Source organism: Schistocerca cancellata, chromosome 7 (assembly GCF_023864275.1).
Source record: "Schistocerca cancellata isolate TAMUIC-IGC-003103 chromosome 7, iqSchCanc2.1, whole genome shotgun sequence".
NCBI lineage: Eukaryota > Metazoa > Arthropoda > Insecta > Orthoptera > Acrididae > Schistocerca > Schistocerca cancellata.
In genome coordinates, this window is record NC_064632.1 from 252,466,024 (window position 1) to 252,483,480 (window position 17,457).

General features: G+C 44.0%; 1 protein-coding gene across 1 annotated transcript in view; it reads left to right on the forward strand.

Annotated features, from left to right (window-relative positions):
• Nucleotides 1–17,457, forward strand: part of LOC126092263 (threonine-rich protein-like) — an 86,344-nt gene that overhangs the window by 33,780 nt on the left and 35,107 nt on the right. The window contains exon 3 of the mRNA XM_049907778.1: nucleotides 11,979–12,262. Within this exon, the coding sequence (XP_049763735.1) occupies nucleotides 11,979–12,262 (284 nt within the window). The remainder of the gene's footprint in view (nucleotides 1–11,978; nucleotides 12,263–17,457) is intronic.

Genomic DNA, 17,457 nt, shown 5'->3' on the forward strand with positions numbered 1-17,457 from the left:
ACTTGACAAGTATATTGTCACTGTACATGATTATTGGCAGCGGTGATCACGGTCGTAAGAAGACCGGGCTCCAGACGACCATGTGGCATTACTGAGAGGGAAGACCATCGTGTTCGATGTATGCCTCTGACGCATCCTACTGCATCTGCAGCACTAATTGGCACCACAGCGACACGACGAACTATTACAAATGGGTTACTTCATGGACAGCTCCGAACCAGACGCCCTGTAGCGTGTATTCCACTGACCCCACGCCACCGCTGTTTGCGCCTCCAGTGGTGACGAGTGAGAGCTAACTGGAGGGCAAGGTGGAGGTCTGTTGCATTTAATGATGAAAGCTGGTTCTGCCTCGATGCCAGTGACGGCCGTGTGTTGGTTAGCAGGTTGTCAGCTGAGGGCCTGCACCAGCCTCCCTGCTTCCTAGACGCTTGCAGCTACACGTGGAGTTATAGTCAGGGGTTCTGGGGTGCGGTTTCTCATGACAGAAGGAGCACTCTCGTAGGTATACCACGCACTCTGACTGCAAATTAGTACCTCGATCTGATGATTCGACCTGTTGTGCTGTAATCATAAACAGCATTCCCAGGGACCATACAGTTATTGTAACCCAACATGCTATAAAGAATGTCGACATGTTGTCTTGGCCTGCTCGATCAGCAGATCTGTCTCCAATCGAGCACAACAATTCCACCGTCATCCACAAACAGCATTGACTGCCCCTGTATTGAGTGACCAAGTGCATCAAGCGTGCAACTCCATCCCACAAACTGACATCCAGCACCTGTGCAACACCATGCATGAACGGTTGCGGGCTTGCGTTCAACGTTTTGACTGTTACAGTGGTTATTAATGTACCAACATTTCATATTTGCAATGGCTTACCTCGCGCTTGCATTAACCTCTGATCTTGCAACGTTAATCACTTAAATATATCACCTAGACAAATGTATTCCCGAAATTTCATTACTCTGCGTTTTTTGGTATTGCGACTTTTTTCCCGCCAGTGTAGTTTCGATGGACAAGTCCCAATAAAAGTTTCTGGGAAATTCTTCTGTGTTGCATACATAGGCTGGAGCCGAAAATGCCTGGCAAATAAAGTGTTAAAAAATTGGGCATAACCTTCATATCTGTGAATGAGTATGAACACTTTTTCATGTGGCGCAGAGAATGAAGGGATAAGTCTTATACAACTAATAAAATGTTGTCCTTAGAAATAAAAACGAATCAATAATCGAAACAGTGGCAGTTTGTTCGAAACTGCGTATATTTGACTGCTGGAATGGGTGCTTTCCACACATATAAGGTAATAGATGTCTACGCACAGGTCATGCAGTTCCCTTAAATTATTCACCGCTGATTTGTGGGAGCGCAGTTGGTGCCCGATAGCAACCTAGATGTCTTCCATGGGTTTCAAATTAAGCGAATTCGGTGGCCAGCACATTATGATACTCAAACCAAAATGTTACGATTCTGGTCTCGTGACACAGTTATGCTACTGCAAGATGCCATCGCTTTCGCTGCACCAGTGCTGTACACCGTCGTCTAACCTGCTACCGATCGACGCCTATCCTATTTTTCCGAGAGGGCCGACCTCGGACATTCATGCTCTGTGATGAAGCGTAGACATCCGACATCTTGTTGTCTGCAGAATGAACCTTTCGCTTTTCAGCAGAGTGTGCACTGATATCAAAGTTCCAGGTAGATTAAAACTATTTGCTGGACCCAGACTCGAACCCGAGAGTTTTGCTTTTTGGGGGAAAGTGCTCTTGTTCTAACAGCTGATCTACTCAAGCACGAATCATGATCCATGTCCACAGATTTTCTTCCGCGAGCTCCTGATCTCCTACCCTGCAAACTTCTCAGAAGTCCTCCTGCATAGCCTACGGCGCTAACACTCCTGGAAGAAAGGATATTGCAGAGACATGACTTAGCCACAGCCTGATGGGTCGCTTCCAGAATGAATTCCTTACTCTGCAGCGGAATAAGCGCAGATATGAAAGTTCTTGGCAGATTGAAGCAAATGGGACTTTAACCTAGGACTTTTGTCTTTTATGAACAAGTGCTCTTCCAGGTTTTCCTTCCTCTTCTTCAGCCCATCCTTCCATTCGCCATGCTTGTCTTTTCGGCCTCGCTACAATGCCATTTGCTTAAGTTATGAAGAACTTGCATTTTTGTAGAATCATAAACAATAACTGTCTCTGTTTCTGGTTTGTCCTTTTCCAGATGACCACCACTGTAGGGGAACACTTTCGGCTCAGTTCGTAGATTGGTTTCCAATTTATTTCACAATCTCTTCATGATTTATGTGGTGCATCGGTTTCCTGAGGCTTGTTTGTTGAGTTTGGCTTCTCTTAACTATGAGCACGCCACTCGCCAAAAGCTCCGTACTGCCGTCTTGGTTGCCCCAGATTACGATGAATGTATCACCGAACAGCAGAAATTAAGTTAATCGCTTCTTCTTGGTAAAAGAAATGTTTACATAATCTTTAAAAAAAAAGTGAACACACCACTTCGTCTGATGTGAGGATGGAGTTCCTCTCTGAGATTTCTTCAGCATAAAAAATAAGGTACTTCCGATATTTCTACTTTAGAATAAATGTATGTCACCTTTCCAGAAAAAACTGTACCACGTATGAGAAGAAATAAGTCAACACACTAGAATTATTTTGTCCTTGAGTTTGCGTCTTTTTCGATTCACTCTGTTCACTAAATTTCACAGAATTGTGTATTTTTTTAAAATTGCAAAGAATTACATAAATTTTTAAAAATTTTCCAATGTTTTCTGATAGTCTTTTGTCTTTATCGTGCAATGAATCTGAAGTGCAGGACGTTTCTTTTTCTTTCTTTGTCGGGAAGTAACGTATTGTATGGTCATTAGCCAAGCTATGAGACCCCTTTTTGTATATGCATATGGCTCTTCATTGGGATTTCGCAGAGCAATGTATGCAGTTGCAATAGTTAGTAGGCACATCAGGTGGAATAAATGCATATGATGATGCTATAGGTTTGTGGGCCGCTCAACATCGCGGTCACCAGCACCCGTACAAGTTCCCAATCTTTCCAGTTCCAATCTCGCCACTTCCGAAAGATGATGACAACACAAAAACCCAGTCCCCGGATGGAGAAAATCCTCGTCCCCGCTGAGAATCGAACCTGGGACCCTGTGATCCAGAGGTAACAACGCTAGCCAATAGACCACGAGCCGCGGATGAATAAACACAGATGCTCAGTCTTAGGCAAAGCAAATGGTAGACTTCAGTTCACTGGCAGGATACTGGGAAACGCAATCAGCCTATAAACGATTGCAGTCATTCTTCCTGCAGCCAGTACACTAACGGAACAGGAGGAAATCTTAAGAAGTGGTTCAGTGGTAAGTATTCTCTCCCATGTGCTTCACAATGATTGGCAGAATGTCGACGCGGATGCAGATGCAGATGTGAATCAGTGTAGTTTAGAAACGCACTCCGTTTCTCCAATCGTGAAAGGGTCGATAAGACTTGTGAACAAAGTTAAGTTTGTCGTCATGACTCAGAAGGTCATTTCACGCTTAGGTCGTGCGTTAACTATCATTTTACAGAAAAAAGGATGTCTATGCTGGAAGCTTCCCTCCAAACAGGCGTGTACCACCGCGACCTCATTCGAGCAATCGATTGCTATCGTGAGGCGCAAAAAACAGTTCTCAATGATAAGAGCTGATGTCAGCCATCTACAACATTTGGTTAGTAGGTGGAGAATTCAACAGCATCAGTTCGGCGTTTATCTGTCCGTTACGAGATTCGCTGCAAATTCCCCCTCAGCATCGAGGTATGCTGAGGAGGTGATCAGAAACCTAGATCTTCACTGGCACACACGGGATCTGAATGATGCCCGACGATTCTTGTACAAGACTGTGGATCAATCTTCTTATAGTGCAATGATTGGAGCAACATGGTGTTGAATGTTACGCAACACCACAGTTTGTTTTAACAGATTTGAAAAGATACGCAATTTCGAACAAACTGCCACTGTTTCAATTGTTGTTTCGTTTGTATTTCGAAAGACAACTTTTGTTTTTGGTTGTATAAGACTTATTCCTTCAATGCTGCGCCACATGAAAAAGTGTTCAAATTTATTCCGAGATATGAACGTTGTGCGCCATTTTTAGCAGTTTATTTGCCAGGAATTTTCAGTTCCAGCCAATGTATACAACAGAGGAGAATTCCATCGATATGAATTCCTCTGAGTATAGGCAGCACTGAATTACACAAGATACACATGTACAATCGGATAGGTAGGTTAGAAAAATTAAAATGGGAAATGGATAGCTTAAGTTAGATATAGTGGGAATTAGTGAAGTTCGGGGGCAGGAGGAACAAGACTTCTGGTCAGGTGAATACAGGGTTATAAATACAAAATCAAACAGGAGTAGGTTTAGTAATGAATAAAAAAATAGGTGTACGGCTAAGCTACTACAAACAGCATAGTGAACGCATTATTGTGGCCAAGATAGACACGAAGCCCATGCCTACTACAGTAGTACAAGTTTATATGCCAACTAGCTCTGCAGATGATGAAGAAATTAATGAAATGTATGATGAGATAAAAGAAGTTATTAAGGTAGTGAAGGGAGACGAAAATTTAATAGTCATGGGTGACTGGAATTTGTCAGTAGGAAAAGGGAGAGAAGGAAACGTAGTAGGTGAATATGGATTGGGGCTAAGAAATGAAAGAGGAAGCCGTCTGGTAGAATTTTGCACAGAGCATAACTTAATCATAGCTAACACTTGGTTTAAGAATCATGAAAGAAGGTTGTATACATGGAAGAACTCTGGAGATACACAAAGGTTTCAGATAGATTATATAATGGTGAGACAGAGATTTAGGAACCAGGTTTTAAATTGTAAGACATTTCCAGGGGCATATGTGGACTCTGACTACAATCTACTGGTTATGAACTGTAGATTAAAACTGAAGAAATTGCAAAAAGGTGGGAATTTGAGGAGATGGGACCTGGATGAACGGAAAGAACCAGAGGTAGTACAGAGTTTCAGGGAGAGCATAAGGGAACAATTGACAGGAATCGGGAAACAAAAACAGTAGAAGAAGAATGGGTAGCTTTGAGGGATGAAATAGTGAAGGCAGCAGAGGATCAAATAGGTAAAAAGACGAGGGCTAGTAGAAACTCTTGGGTAACAGAAGAAATATTGAATTTAATTGATGAAAGGAGAAAATATAAAAATGCAGTAAGTTAAGCAGGCAAAAAGGAATACAAACGTCTCAAAAATGATATCGACAGGAAGTGCAAAATGGCTAAGTAGGGATGGTTAGAGGACAAATGTAAGGATGTAGAGGCTTATCTCACTAGGGGTAAGATAGATACTGCCTACAGGAAAATTAAAGAGACCTTTGGAGAAAGGAGAACCACTTGCATGAATATCAAGAGCTTTGATGGAAACCCAGTTCTAAGCAAAGAAGGGAAAGCAGAAAGGTGAAAGGAGTATATAGAGGGCCTGTACAAGGGCGATGTACTTGGGGACAATATTGTGGAAATGGAAGAGGATGTAGATGAAGATGAAATGGGAGATACGATATTGCGTGAAGAGTTTGACAGAGCACTGAAAGACCTGAGTAGAAACAAGGCCCCCGAAGTAGACAACATTCCATTAGAACTACTGACAACCTTGGGAGAGCCAGTCCTGACAAAACTCTATCATCTGGTGAGCAAGATGTATGAGACAGGTGAAATACCCTCAGACTTCAAGAAGAATATAATAATCCCAATCCCAAAGAAAGCAGGTGTTGACAGATGTGAAAATTACCGAACTATCAGTTTAATAAGTCACAGCTGCAAAATACTAACGCGAATTCTTTACAGACGAATGGAAAAACTGATAGAAACCGCCCTCGGGGAAGATCAGTTTGGATTCCGTAGAAATGTTGGAACACGTGAGGTAATACTGAATTATCTTAGAAGAAAGATTAAGGAAAGGCAAACCTACGTATCTAGCATTTGTAGACTTAGAGAAAGCCTTTGACAATGTTGATTGGAATACTCTCTTTCAAATTCTAAAGGTGGCAGGGGTAAAATACAGAGAGCGAAAGGCTATTTACAATTTGTACAGAAAGCAGACGGCAGTTATAAGAGTCGAGGGGTATGAAAGGGAAGCAGTGGTTGGGAAGGGAGTGAGACAGGGTTGTAGCCTATCCCCGATGTTGTTCAATCTGTATATTGAGCAAGCAATAAAGGAAACAAAAGAAAAGTTCGGAGTAGGTATTAAAATCCGTGGAGAAGAAATAAAAACTTTGAGGTTCGCCGATGACATTGTAATTCTGTCAGAGAAAGCAAAGGACTTGGAAGAGCAGTTGACCGGAATGGACAGTGTCTTGAAAGGAGGGTATAAGATGAACATCAACAAAAGCAAAACGAGGATAATGGAATGCAGTCGAATTAAATCGGGTAATGCTGAGGGAATTAGATTAGGAAATGAGACACTTAAAGTAGTAAAGGAGTTTTGCTATTTGGGGAGCAAAATAACTGATGATGGTCGAAGTAGAGGGGATATAAAATGTAGACTGGCAATGGGAAGGAAAGCGTTTCTGAAAAAGAAAAATTTGTTAACATCGAGTATAGATTTACATGTCAGGATGTCGTTTCTGAAAGTATTTGTATGGATTGTAGCCATGTATGGAAGTGAAACATGGACGATAAATAGCTTAGACAAGAAGAGAATAGAAGCTTTCGAAATGTGGTCCTACAGAAGAATGCTGAAGATTAGATGGGTAGATCACATAACTAATGAGGAGGTATTGAATAGAATTGGGGAGAAGAGGAGCTTGTGGCACAACTTGACTAGAAGAAGGAATCGGTTGGTAGGACATGTTCTGAGACATCGAGGGATCACCAATTTAGTATTGGAGGGAAGCGTGGAGGGTAAAAATCATAGAGGGAGACCAAGAGATGAATACACTAAGCAGATTCAGAAGGATGTAGGCTTCAATAGGTACTGGTAGATGAAAAAGCTTGCACAGGATAGCATCAAACCAGTCTTAGGACTGAAGACCACAACAACAACAACACACGTACAAAATATTTCCAGTCGTAAAACTTGCATCTTACAGGTACCATATATAACATTAATATAAGAGCGATAAAATTAATAAACACGGAAAAAAGAATTCCATTTCAGTCCCTCTCATTAAACGACTTCAGCCGCCTTCCTCCAGCATCTTTAATTAAATGCTTTTGGGGCGAGGGACTGAATACAGTCTCTTTTCCATCCTTTGTGCATCTAGGGCGTTGCTACATGGACGGAATGTACGATACAGGGGGATTTTGGCACACAGTGAACCATACTGAAGGAAAAAATGCCACAGGCGTTACAGCAGTACGTGACAGGACTCTCGCAACGGCATAGCACTAATCTACGGTACACGCTATCGTAGCCAGACTGCGGTGTTACACTACTGGCCATTAAAATTGCTCACCACTCAGATGACGTGCAACAGACGCGAAATTTAACCGACCGGAAGAAGATGCTGTGATATGCAAATGATTAGCTTTCCAGAGCATTCACACAAGGCTGGCGCCGGTGGCGACACCTACGACGTGCTGACATGAGGAAAGTTTCCAACCGATTTCTCATCTACAAACAGCAGTTGACGGCGTTGCCTGGTGAAACGTTGTTGTGATGTCTCGTGTAAGGAGGAGAAGTGCTTACCATCACGTTTCCCACTTTGATAAAGGTCGGATTGTAACCTATCGCGATTGCGGTTTATCATATCGCGACATGGCTGCTCGCATTGGTCGAGATCCAACGACTGTGAGCGGAATATGGAATCGGTGGGTTCAGGAGAGTAATTCAGAACGCCGTGCTGGATCCCAACGGCCTTGTATCACTAGCAGTCGAGATGTCAGGCATCTTATCCATATGTCTGTAACGGATCGTGCAGCCACGTCTCGATCCCCAAGACAACAGATGGGGACGTTTGCAAGACAGCAACCATCTGCACGAACAGTTCGACGACGTTTGGAGCAGCATGGACCTTCAATTCGGAGACCATGGCTGCGGGTACCCTTGACGCTGTATCACAGACAGGAGCGCCTGCGATGGTGTACTCAACGACGAACCTGGGTGCACGAATGGCAAAACGTCATTTTTTGAGATGAATCCAGGTTCTGTTTACAGCATCATGATGGTCACATTTGTGCTTGGCGACATCGCGGTGAACGCACATTGGAAGCGTGTATTCGTCATCGCCATACTGGCGTATCACCCAGCGTGATGGTATGGGGTGTCATTGGTTACACGTCTCGGCCACCTATTGTTTGCACTGACGGCACTTTGAACAGTGGACGTTACATTTCAGATGTGTTACGACCCATGGCTCTACCCTTCATTCGATCCCTGTGAAACCCTACATTTCAGCAGGTTAATGCACGACTGCATGTTGCAGGTCCTGTACGGGCCTTTCTGGGTACAGAATATGTTCGACTGCTTCCCTGTCCAGTACATTCTCCAGATATCTCACCAACTGAAAACGTCTGGTCAATGGTGGCCGAGCAACTGGCTCGTCACAATGCGCCAGTCACTACTCTTGACGAACTGTGGTATCGTGTTGAAGCTGCATGAGCAGCTGTACCTGTACACGCCATCCAAGCTCTGTTTGACTCAATGCCCAGGCGTATCAAGGCTGTTATTACGGCCAGAAGTGATTGTTCTGGGTACTGATTTCTCAGGATCTAGGCACCCAAATTGCGTGAAAATGTAATCACATGTCTGTTCTAGCATAATTTATTTGTCCAATGAACACCCTTTTATCATCTGTATTTCTTCTTGGTGTAGCAATTTTAATAGCCAGTAGTGTATTTATACATTATACACGCTGATAAAATGCGCCAGGCGTGTTCGAAGTGGCGCCAGTAACCAAACGACCGCCATGCTGCCGGACGCCCGCTGAATCCTCCGTACAGCCATTGTGGTTATCGGCCCATACGTTGAGGTGCTGAGCCAGAGGTACTGAGTGCTGTGGACCATGCCAGCCAGTCCCAGTGGAGCTGCGAGGCCCGTGCACAAGCAGCCGTCTCAGCGCCACCGAGCAACCACGTTGTATCGCTGCACGAAGTGTGCCCTTCATGCTCATCCGAGTCTACTGTGCAGGAATCAAGATGCCGTTGGTCGACGCCAGGCTGCTCCCACAAGATGAGGGCACGCACCTCTCTCTGCTCCAGCCTCGTGAATAATGAAGAGTTTTCACGAACTCTACCTTGCTGTGGCCATCTTCACCACTGACAGTCTCCTGTCTCTTTCACCAGCCCATCGGACCCATAATGGCTGGGTAGGTGAGCAGCCATACTATCCTGACAAGACACAAAGAAGACACTGGTTGCTAGTTGAGCTTTGATTTATGTCAAAGGGGCAAATTGGAAATTTGTGCCGGACAGGTATTCGAACCGAAGTCTCGTGCATACTAGGCAGATGTGCTGACCAGTACGCCACCTGGACACAGTGGTCACCACAGCCACATGGACTACACTAGCACGCCTACCGACAGACCGGAATTATCAACTTATACCACATACTTCTGATGTAGTGCCCTGCTCACTAGCCTCACTACTCACAGCATCTCGTCCATTCCTGTAAGAGTTCGAGCTTGCTCTGGATCTGCACTGAAGGGCCCATTTCCCATCATCATCTTAATTATACGGGGTGGTCCATTGATCGTGACCGGGCCAAATATCTCACGAAATAAGCGTCAAACGAAAAAACTACAAAGAACGAAACTTGTCTAGCTTGAAGGCGCTATGGTTGGCCCGCTAGATGGCGCTGCCGTAGGTCAAACGGATATCAACTGCGTTTTTTCAAATAGGAACCCCCATTTTTATTACATATTCGTGTAGTACGTAAAGAAATATGAATGTTTTGTTGGACCACTTTTTTCGCTTTGCGATAGATGGCGCTGTAATAGTCACAAACGTACGTGGTATCACGTAACATTCCGCCAGTGCGGACGGTATTTGCTTTGTGATACACTACCAGTGTTAAAATGGACCGTTTATCAATTGCGGAAAAGGTCGATATCGTGTTGATATATGGCTATTGTGATCAAAATGCCCAACGGGCGTGTGCTATGTATGCTGCTCGGTATCCTGGACGACATCCTCCATGTGTCCGGACCGTTCGCCGGATAGTTACGTTATTTAAGGAAACAGGAAGTGTTCAGCCACATGTGAAACGCCAACCACGACCTGCAACAAATGATGATGCCCAAGTAGGTGTTTTAGCTGCTGTCGCGGCTAATCCCCACATCAGTAGCAGACAAATTGCGCGAGAATCGGGAATCTCAAAAACGTCGGTGTTGAGAATGCTACATCAACATCGATTGCACCCGTACCAAGCTTATATGCACCAGGAATTGCATGGCGACGACTTTGAACGTCGTGTACAGTTCTGCCACTGGGCACAAGAGAAATTACGGGACGATGACAGATTTTTGCACGCGTTCTATTTGGCGACGAAGCGTCATTCACCAACAGCGGTAACGTAAACCGGTATAATATGCACTATTGGGCTACGAAAAATCCACGATGGCTGCGACATGTGGAACATGAGCGACCTTGGCGGGTTAATGTATGGTGCAGCATTATGGGAGGAAGGGTAATTGGCCCCCATTTTATTGATGGCAATCTAAATGGTGCAATGTATGCTGATTTCCTACGTAATGCTCTACCGATGTTACTACAAGATGTTTGACTGCATGACAGAATGGCGATGTACTTCCAACATGATGGATGTCCGCCACATAGCTCGCGTACGGTTGAAGCGGTATTGAATAGCATATTTCATGACAGGTGGATTGGGCCACACGTTCACCGGATCTGACGTCCCCGGATTTCTTTGTGTGGGGAAAGTTGAAGGGCATTTGCTATCGCGATCCACGGACAACGTCTGACAACATCCGTCGGCGCATTGTAAATGCGTGTGCGAACATTACAGAAGGCGAACTACTCGCTATTGAGAGGAATGTTGTTACACGTATTGCCAAATGCATTGCGGTTGACAGACTTCATTTTGAGCATTTATTGCAATAATGTGGTATTTGCAGGTAATCACGCTGTAACATCATGCGTTCTCAGAAATGATAAGTCCACAAAGGTACATGTATCACATTGGAACAACTGAAATAAAATGTTCAAACGTACCTACGTTCTGTATTTTAATTTAAAAAACCTACCTATTACCAACTGTTCGTCTAAAATTGTGAGCCATGTTTGTGACTATTACAGCGCCATCTATTACAAAGCGAAAAAAGTGGTCCAACATATTTATTTACGTACAACACAAATATGTAATAAAAATGGGGGTTCCCATTTTAAAAAAACGCAGTTGATATCCGTTTAACCTATGTCAGCGCCATATAGCGGGCCAACCATAGCACCATCTGGTTTTCCCCTTCACGCTAGACGAGTTTCGTTCTGTGTAGTTTTTTCGTTTGATGCTTATTTCATGAGATATTTGGCCCTGTCACTATCAAAGGACCACCCTGTATATGTGCTGTTTTCTCTTTTGGACATGTCTAAAAGAACAGGCAACATTTTGATCCTGCAGCCACCATGAATCAAGACACAAAGGAATTAAAGGCGTAAGCTGTCAATGGGTGTTGATTTATATCAATGGGGCAAGTTGAAAATTTGTGCCAGACCAGGATTCGAAACCAGGTCTCCTGTTTACCAGGCAGATGCTGTGCCGAGTGGCAGCTAATTTCTTTAATTCCTTTGTGTCTTGATTCACGGTCGATGCAGGATCAAAATGATGTCTTGATTTGTAGTGGCTGCAGGATCAGATTGGTGTCTGTTCTTTCGTACGTGTCCGAAATGACAGTCATCACATATACTATCCCGACAAGCTGGAGGAATGTCTCTCCACCCCTCCGTAGATTCAGTCTGGTGAAGAAAGCTTTCCTTAGCTGAAAGGAGCTTTTGCGCCTTTTTCTGCACATAGGTGATCCTCTGCGTGTCAAACGGCCAGGGAGGCTTCCAGGAGGTGGTGCTGGAGACGTGCACGCAGGGCAGCACGAGGTGCAGCGCCGAGCAGGGGACCTGCGTGGCTGGCCCTACGGCCTGCGGTGCCGACACCACTGGCAGCATCCCCTGTCACGGCCTGGGGTACTTCCCAGACCCGTACAACTGCAGCGTCTTCCACTTCTGCTCCCAACTGTACATCAACTCCCAGCGAATGGAGTGCGCTGCCGGCCACGCCTACAATCCTCTCACGAGTGACTGCAGGTAAGTTTTAGTTGTTACACGACTGGGACAACCTTCGTTTTAGAGAACATTCAGCTAGCACTGTTGTAACGCCCCCTTAGAAAAATTAATGAATTACTGTGCTGATAAACCCCTACGTTATTTGATTTTCAAACAGCTGAGCAAAACTGAACGTACTCAGACATTCACTAAAGTGGCACACAATATTTTTAGCGAAACGCAATCTGACTTTCAGTAATCCCTACAAAAGAATGGCCCTAACAATAACCTATGCCTTTCATGAATTCTTACCTCACAAAAATCTTCATTACTCGAACTACTGCAATACAGCGAGCGCCAATACTGCCAGCTAAATAAAAGATTCAAACTACTGAAGGCACCAACTACTGATAGGCATAGTTTGCAAATGAAAGATTTTGATAGAGAACAAACAATGTAATCACCTTAATAGTGTTCAAAAGTCATAACATATATAACAGTTCATGACATCCAGTCTTACAAATTTACTGTCTCTGTCCAGATCACCCGCTCTCAAAACTCCGCCATCTCACTCCCCACATCCACCACTGCTGGCGGCTCACCTCCAACTACGCGCTGTTCACATCCAGCTGCCCAACACTACAATAGCCAACAACAATGCAAACCAGCCACAGACTGCACACAGCACAGCCAGTGATTTTCATACAGAGCGCTACGTGGCGTTACCAATAAAAAAAACCTAAACAGCCTACTTACACTGTAACCCTGTGAAATAAGTACATACACGATGTAGAAGTTCGGTACATACCCGTCCAACCTCTGGTAGTACGTACACGCATGGACAAAGTATTCATTCAGAGTCGTCTTATACCTCCACATTACTGCGACGAATAATGCTAGTCTACTCGTGATAACACGTAACACAGCATTTCTGTGTATTGAAGTAACTATCCCATATATTATCAAATTCGCTTGCACTTCTGAGGTACATACAAAAACATGGGCTATAAACCACAGGCGATTGAATGTATGATTCGATTTCGTTGTGCAAAACAACAGACTGCTAATAAAGAACTCCGTAAGTCTATAACGCGACGTAAAATTGAAACTATAGAAGAAAATTTGTTGTTTCATCTCAAAGCTTTTGGCCTGGGTGAGTAACTTGAACTAGCTGCTACACATCATCAGCCATTTGACATCCACTGAACACTCCTCTAAACGCATCGCTACGTCACAGTCTCCAGCTATACACATGCATTTGGTTTCTGATTCCCCGGGTCCATCTATAACCTTTATTGCTTGCATACATGTTTCGCCCGCCACTCCATTGTATTTTCTTTCATGTCATAGCTACGTTCTTCTTTTCACTGTGTTCCCTGATTATTCGCTCCTCGTCTTGTCTCTTCTATTAATGGTCATCATGAATTTTTCTCCACTGTTCTCTCAGCGACCATCAGTTTGAGAACAGTTTCGCACTGGCAGCACATGTATGGCTGCCATAAGTCAAATTTGGTAGTACATACAGATTGTAAGCAATCATTGTCAGACGTATAGGAAACCTAGCTTTGCAACCCAGCTAAGTTTACAAAAATGAGTTCAGCCCAATTTTACTCTTTCGTTTACTTTTTTTCCTGTCAGTCCATTTGTCTTCAACTGCCATCGACATACAAAATCATCAGCTGGTTCTATGAGTTTGTAAAACCCCCATTTAAATTTTGATTATTAAAGTTCGGAATATTCCAGCAGTCTAACCTTTCGCCCATGTAAGAGTGTCTTAATGGTTAAGGAACATCGGTTTTTGGCACAAGAGACGTTACAACGAGTTATAGCTGCTCAGGAACATCATATCTGGGAAATATAAGTTCTGCAGTTATCAAGGGCACTATGAGTTGGCGGTATATGAAGCATTCATGGAGAGGAAAAATTTGAGCACGCGGACTTCGCAGTGTTATTCCTCATGTACCAGCAATACAAAAATGTCTGTCACAAAATTCCGCCGTGGGCATATTTCCGGCAGTAAATGGACGTTAAAGATGGGCAACGTGGCAAAACTGTAATCAAATTTGTGGTAACTACCTCTATCAGCACATAGCCCTTTCAGATCTGAATTTTTGCTGAAGGAAGAAACTTTTTCTTTTTTGCTGTAGTCCCCTTAGGTGATGTTTTAGGGAGTTTAGATGCAAGACTTATACAAAAATATGCACCTGTTCTAAACATATACTTTGTACGCTTACTTCCTTTTTTTGAACTAAAATAACTAATTTTGAAATATTCACTGTTGTAATAATTAAACTGGTCATTTAATAATTACCATGCAATATAACAATAATAACAATAATATTGGTTTGTGCAGTGGAATGTAACTAACCAACTACTTCCGGTATCCTGGCAGTCACAAATTGCTATGTACTGCTACACTGACTAATTGATATTCTTATAGTGAAGCACAACAGTTGCGAGCACTGGTACATGATAAGAAAATTGAACATTCACAGTGGGGAAAAATATTCCTGTTCCAACTAAGAGACAGTATAATTTAATGTACACAGCTGTAGTCAGTGGTGTGAAAGCCACAGGAATAGTGCTGTGCAGTTGGTGAAGTGGACAGTGTTTTGTGTTAGCATGCGGGCGGTCGTGGGTGCAAATCTGGGTCCAGGCGTATATGTTTTCATTTTCTAAATGTAGTCTACAGTACCTGGCGTCTTAATCGTCATACAGCAATTACTGTGGGTCTTCTACAAAACATTTGCACTTACATACTACAAACACAGAAAAGGAAGTACAATCGTTTCCATTGGGAAGCATTTAAAGAACCGTTTTCACGTCGTAAACGAAAATTGTTTCACACCATATACTAGATTCTAAACCTGTTTTCCTGTGTACCCTCCCGCGATGGTCCCATCGATTAGAATCGACTATTATTCTTGCCACATTCAGGTTCATTACATTTTGTTGGTGCCTTATGTCACCAGTAGGGCTAGCATCATGATGGTCGCATCCGAGTTTGGCGACATCGCGGTGAACGCACATTGTAAGCGTATATTCGTCATCGCCATACTGGCGTATCACCCGGCGTGATGGTATGGGGTGCCATTGGTTACACGTCTCGGTCACCTCTTGTTCGCATTGACGGCACTTTGAACAGTGGACGTTACATTTTACGTGTGTTACGACCCGTGGCTCTACCCTTCATTCGATCCCTGCGAAACCCTACCTTTCAGCAGGATAATGCACGACCGCATGTTGCAGGTCCTGTACGGGCCTTTCTGGATACAAAAAATGTTCGACTGCTGCCATGGGCAGCACATTCTCCAGATCTCTCACCAATTGAAAACGTCCGGTCAATGGTGGCCGAGCAACTGGCTCGTCACAATACTCCAGTCACTACTCTTGATTAACTGTGGTATCGTGTTGAAGCTGCATGGGCAGCTGTATCTGTACACGCCATCCAAGATCTGTTTGACTCAATGCCCAAGCGTATCAAGGCCGTTATCATGGTTCTGGGTACTGCTTTCTCAGGATCTATGCACCCAAATTGCGTGAAAATGTAATCACATGTCAGTTCTAGTATAATATATTTGTCCAATGAATACCCGTTTATCTTCTGCATTTCTTCTTGGTGTAGCAATTTTAATGGCCAATAGTGTATATATTACCACCATGGAATCACTGATCCAGCATGGAGTCTGATAAGCACATGCTGCTTAGTAAGTATGCCCATGCATTACTGTTATTATTATTATTATCAACGACGAAATGTAGAAACATCAGGCCCATTACCATTAGGGAAACAGTGTAATTGGAAATCGAACATTTCACACTTAGCAGCACCGGGATGAATGATGCAGAGCAAAAGCTGCGAGAGGTGATGCGGGTTGGGTGGAATAGCCCTCTGCGTCTAATGACGTGTTTGTACTCTATACTCTGCTCACCAGACGTGGGCTAGTTGGTAGTGGAGTAATGCCACCATGAGAGACTCCGCGTCCATTCATTCACATATCGCAATTTCTCCTTGTCTTATTATAAAACAGTGTGGCAGGCGCACGGCATACACAACCGATGAATATGTGGGTATGCTTCTGATAACCAGACTGGTGTTGCCGCTCGTTAACATGCTGCTAGATATCTTGGTCGACGTCATCCAAATAAAAATCTGTTTCGCTCTGTGGAGCTTCACCTTCGGGAGACAGGTTCTGTCTTTCGCGTGACAGCGGTCATCCACAGACTCGCCGTTCTGCAACTAATGGCGAAGCTATTCTGGAGGTCATGCACCAAGAAACCCAGCGAAGCACCTGTAGGTAGCAAGGCAGTCATTGACGTGGTGAACATGCGCGGGCTGCACCCCTATCATTATTGTTTATCGCAGCACCTACATCCTGCAGACCGCCGTCTGCGGATGCAGCTATGTGAATGCTTCCAGCAACAACGGGAAGCCAACGATGACTTCATGAACACTCGGATGAACCAGCGTTCACTTGTGAGGGCATCTTCAATATGCACAATGCCCTTCTTGGTGTGGCGTTAACCCGAACGTCACCCGCGACCGTGGATATCAAGTTCGGTTTGGCATCGACGTCTGGGCCAGAATATTGGGAGACAGGAGTTTGGGTCCTTACTTATTTGCTGACGGTTGACAGAACGAAGGTATCGTGCACTCCTCTCAAACGATTTGCCTGACACACTGGAAGATTATCCCCTACATGTTCGGCATAGACTGTGGATGCAACGTGGCGGTGCACCTCCACACTTTGGAATTAATGTGCGACGGTATTTCGACAGAATATTTCCAGGAAAACAACTTGGAAGTGGAGGGCCAGTTGCATGGCCTTCGCTTCCACCTGACCGAAATCCCCAGATATCTTCCTGTGGGGTCACTTAAAGGATCGCATGCAATCTTCTCTGCCGATACATGTGAAACAACTGATAACAGGTGTTCTTGCTGCTCTTGTATCTGTGGATGCGCCTATGTTGCGAAGAGTCCAGAGCCGTATGATCCAACGGGTCGCGCAATGTTTGGACGTAAAGAGAGGCCGCTTTGAGCATCTGCTCTAAGGACAACGTATTCTTTTGTGAACGTCATGTGATCATTAATATAGAAATTATTGTTGTCACTGGTTGCTGATGTGTTACATTTGAGTCGATGTACGGCGTGTGGTATAAATGACTAGTAGCTGTAGAGTTATTTAACTGTGCAGCCATCTTTAACATCTCGAAACTAATATTGTTTTTGTAGTTAT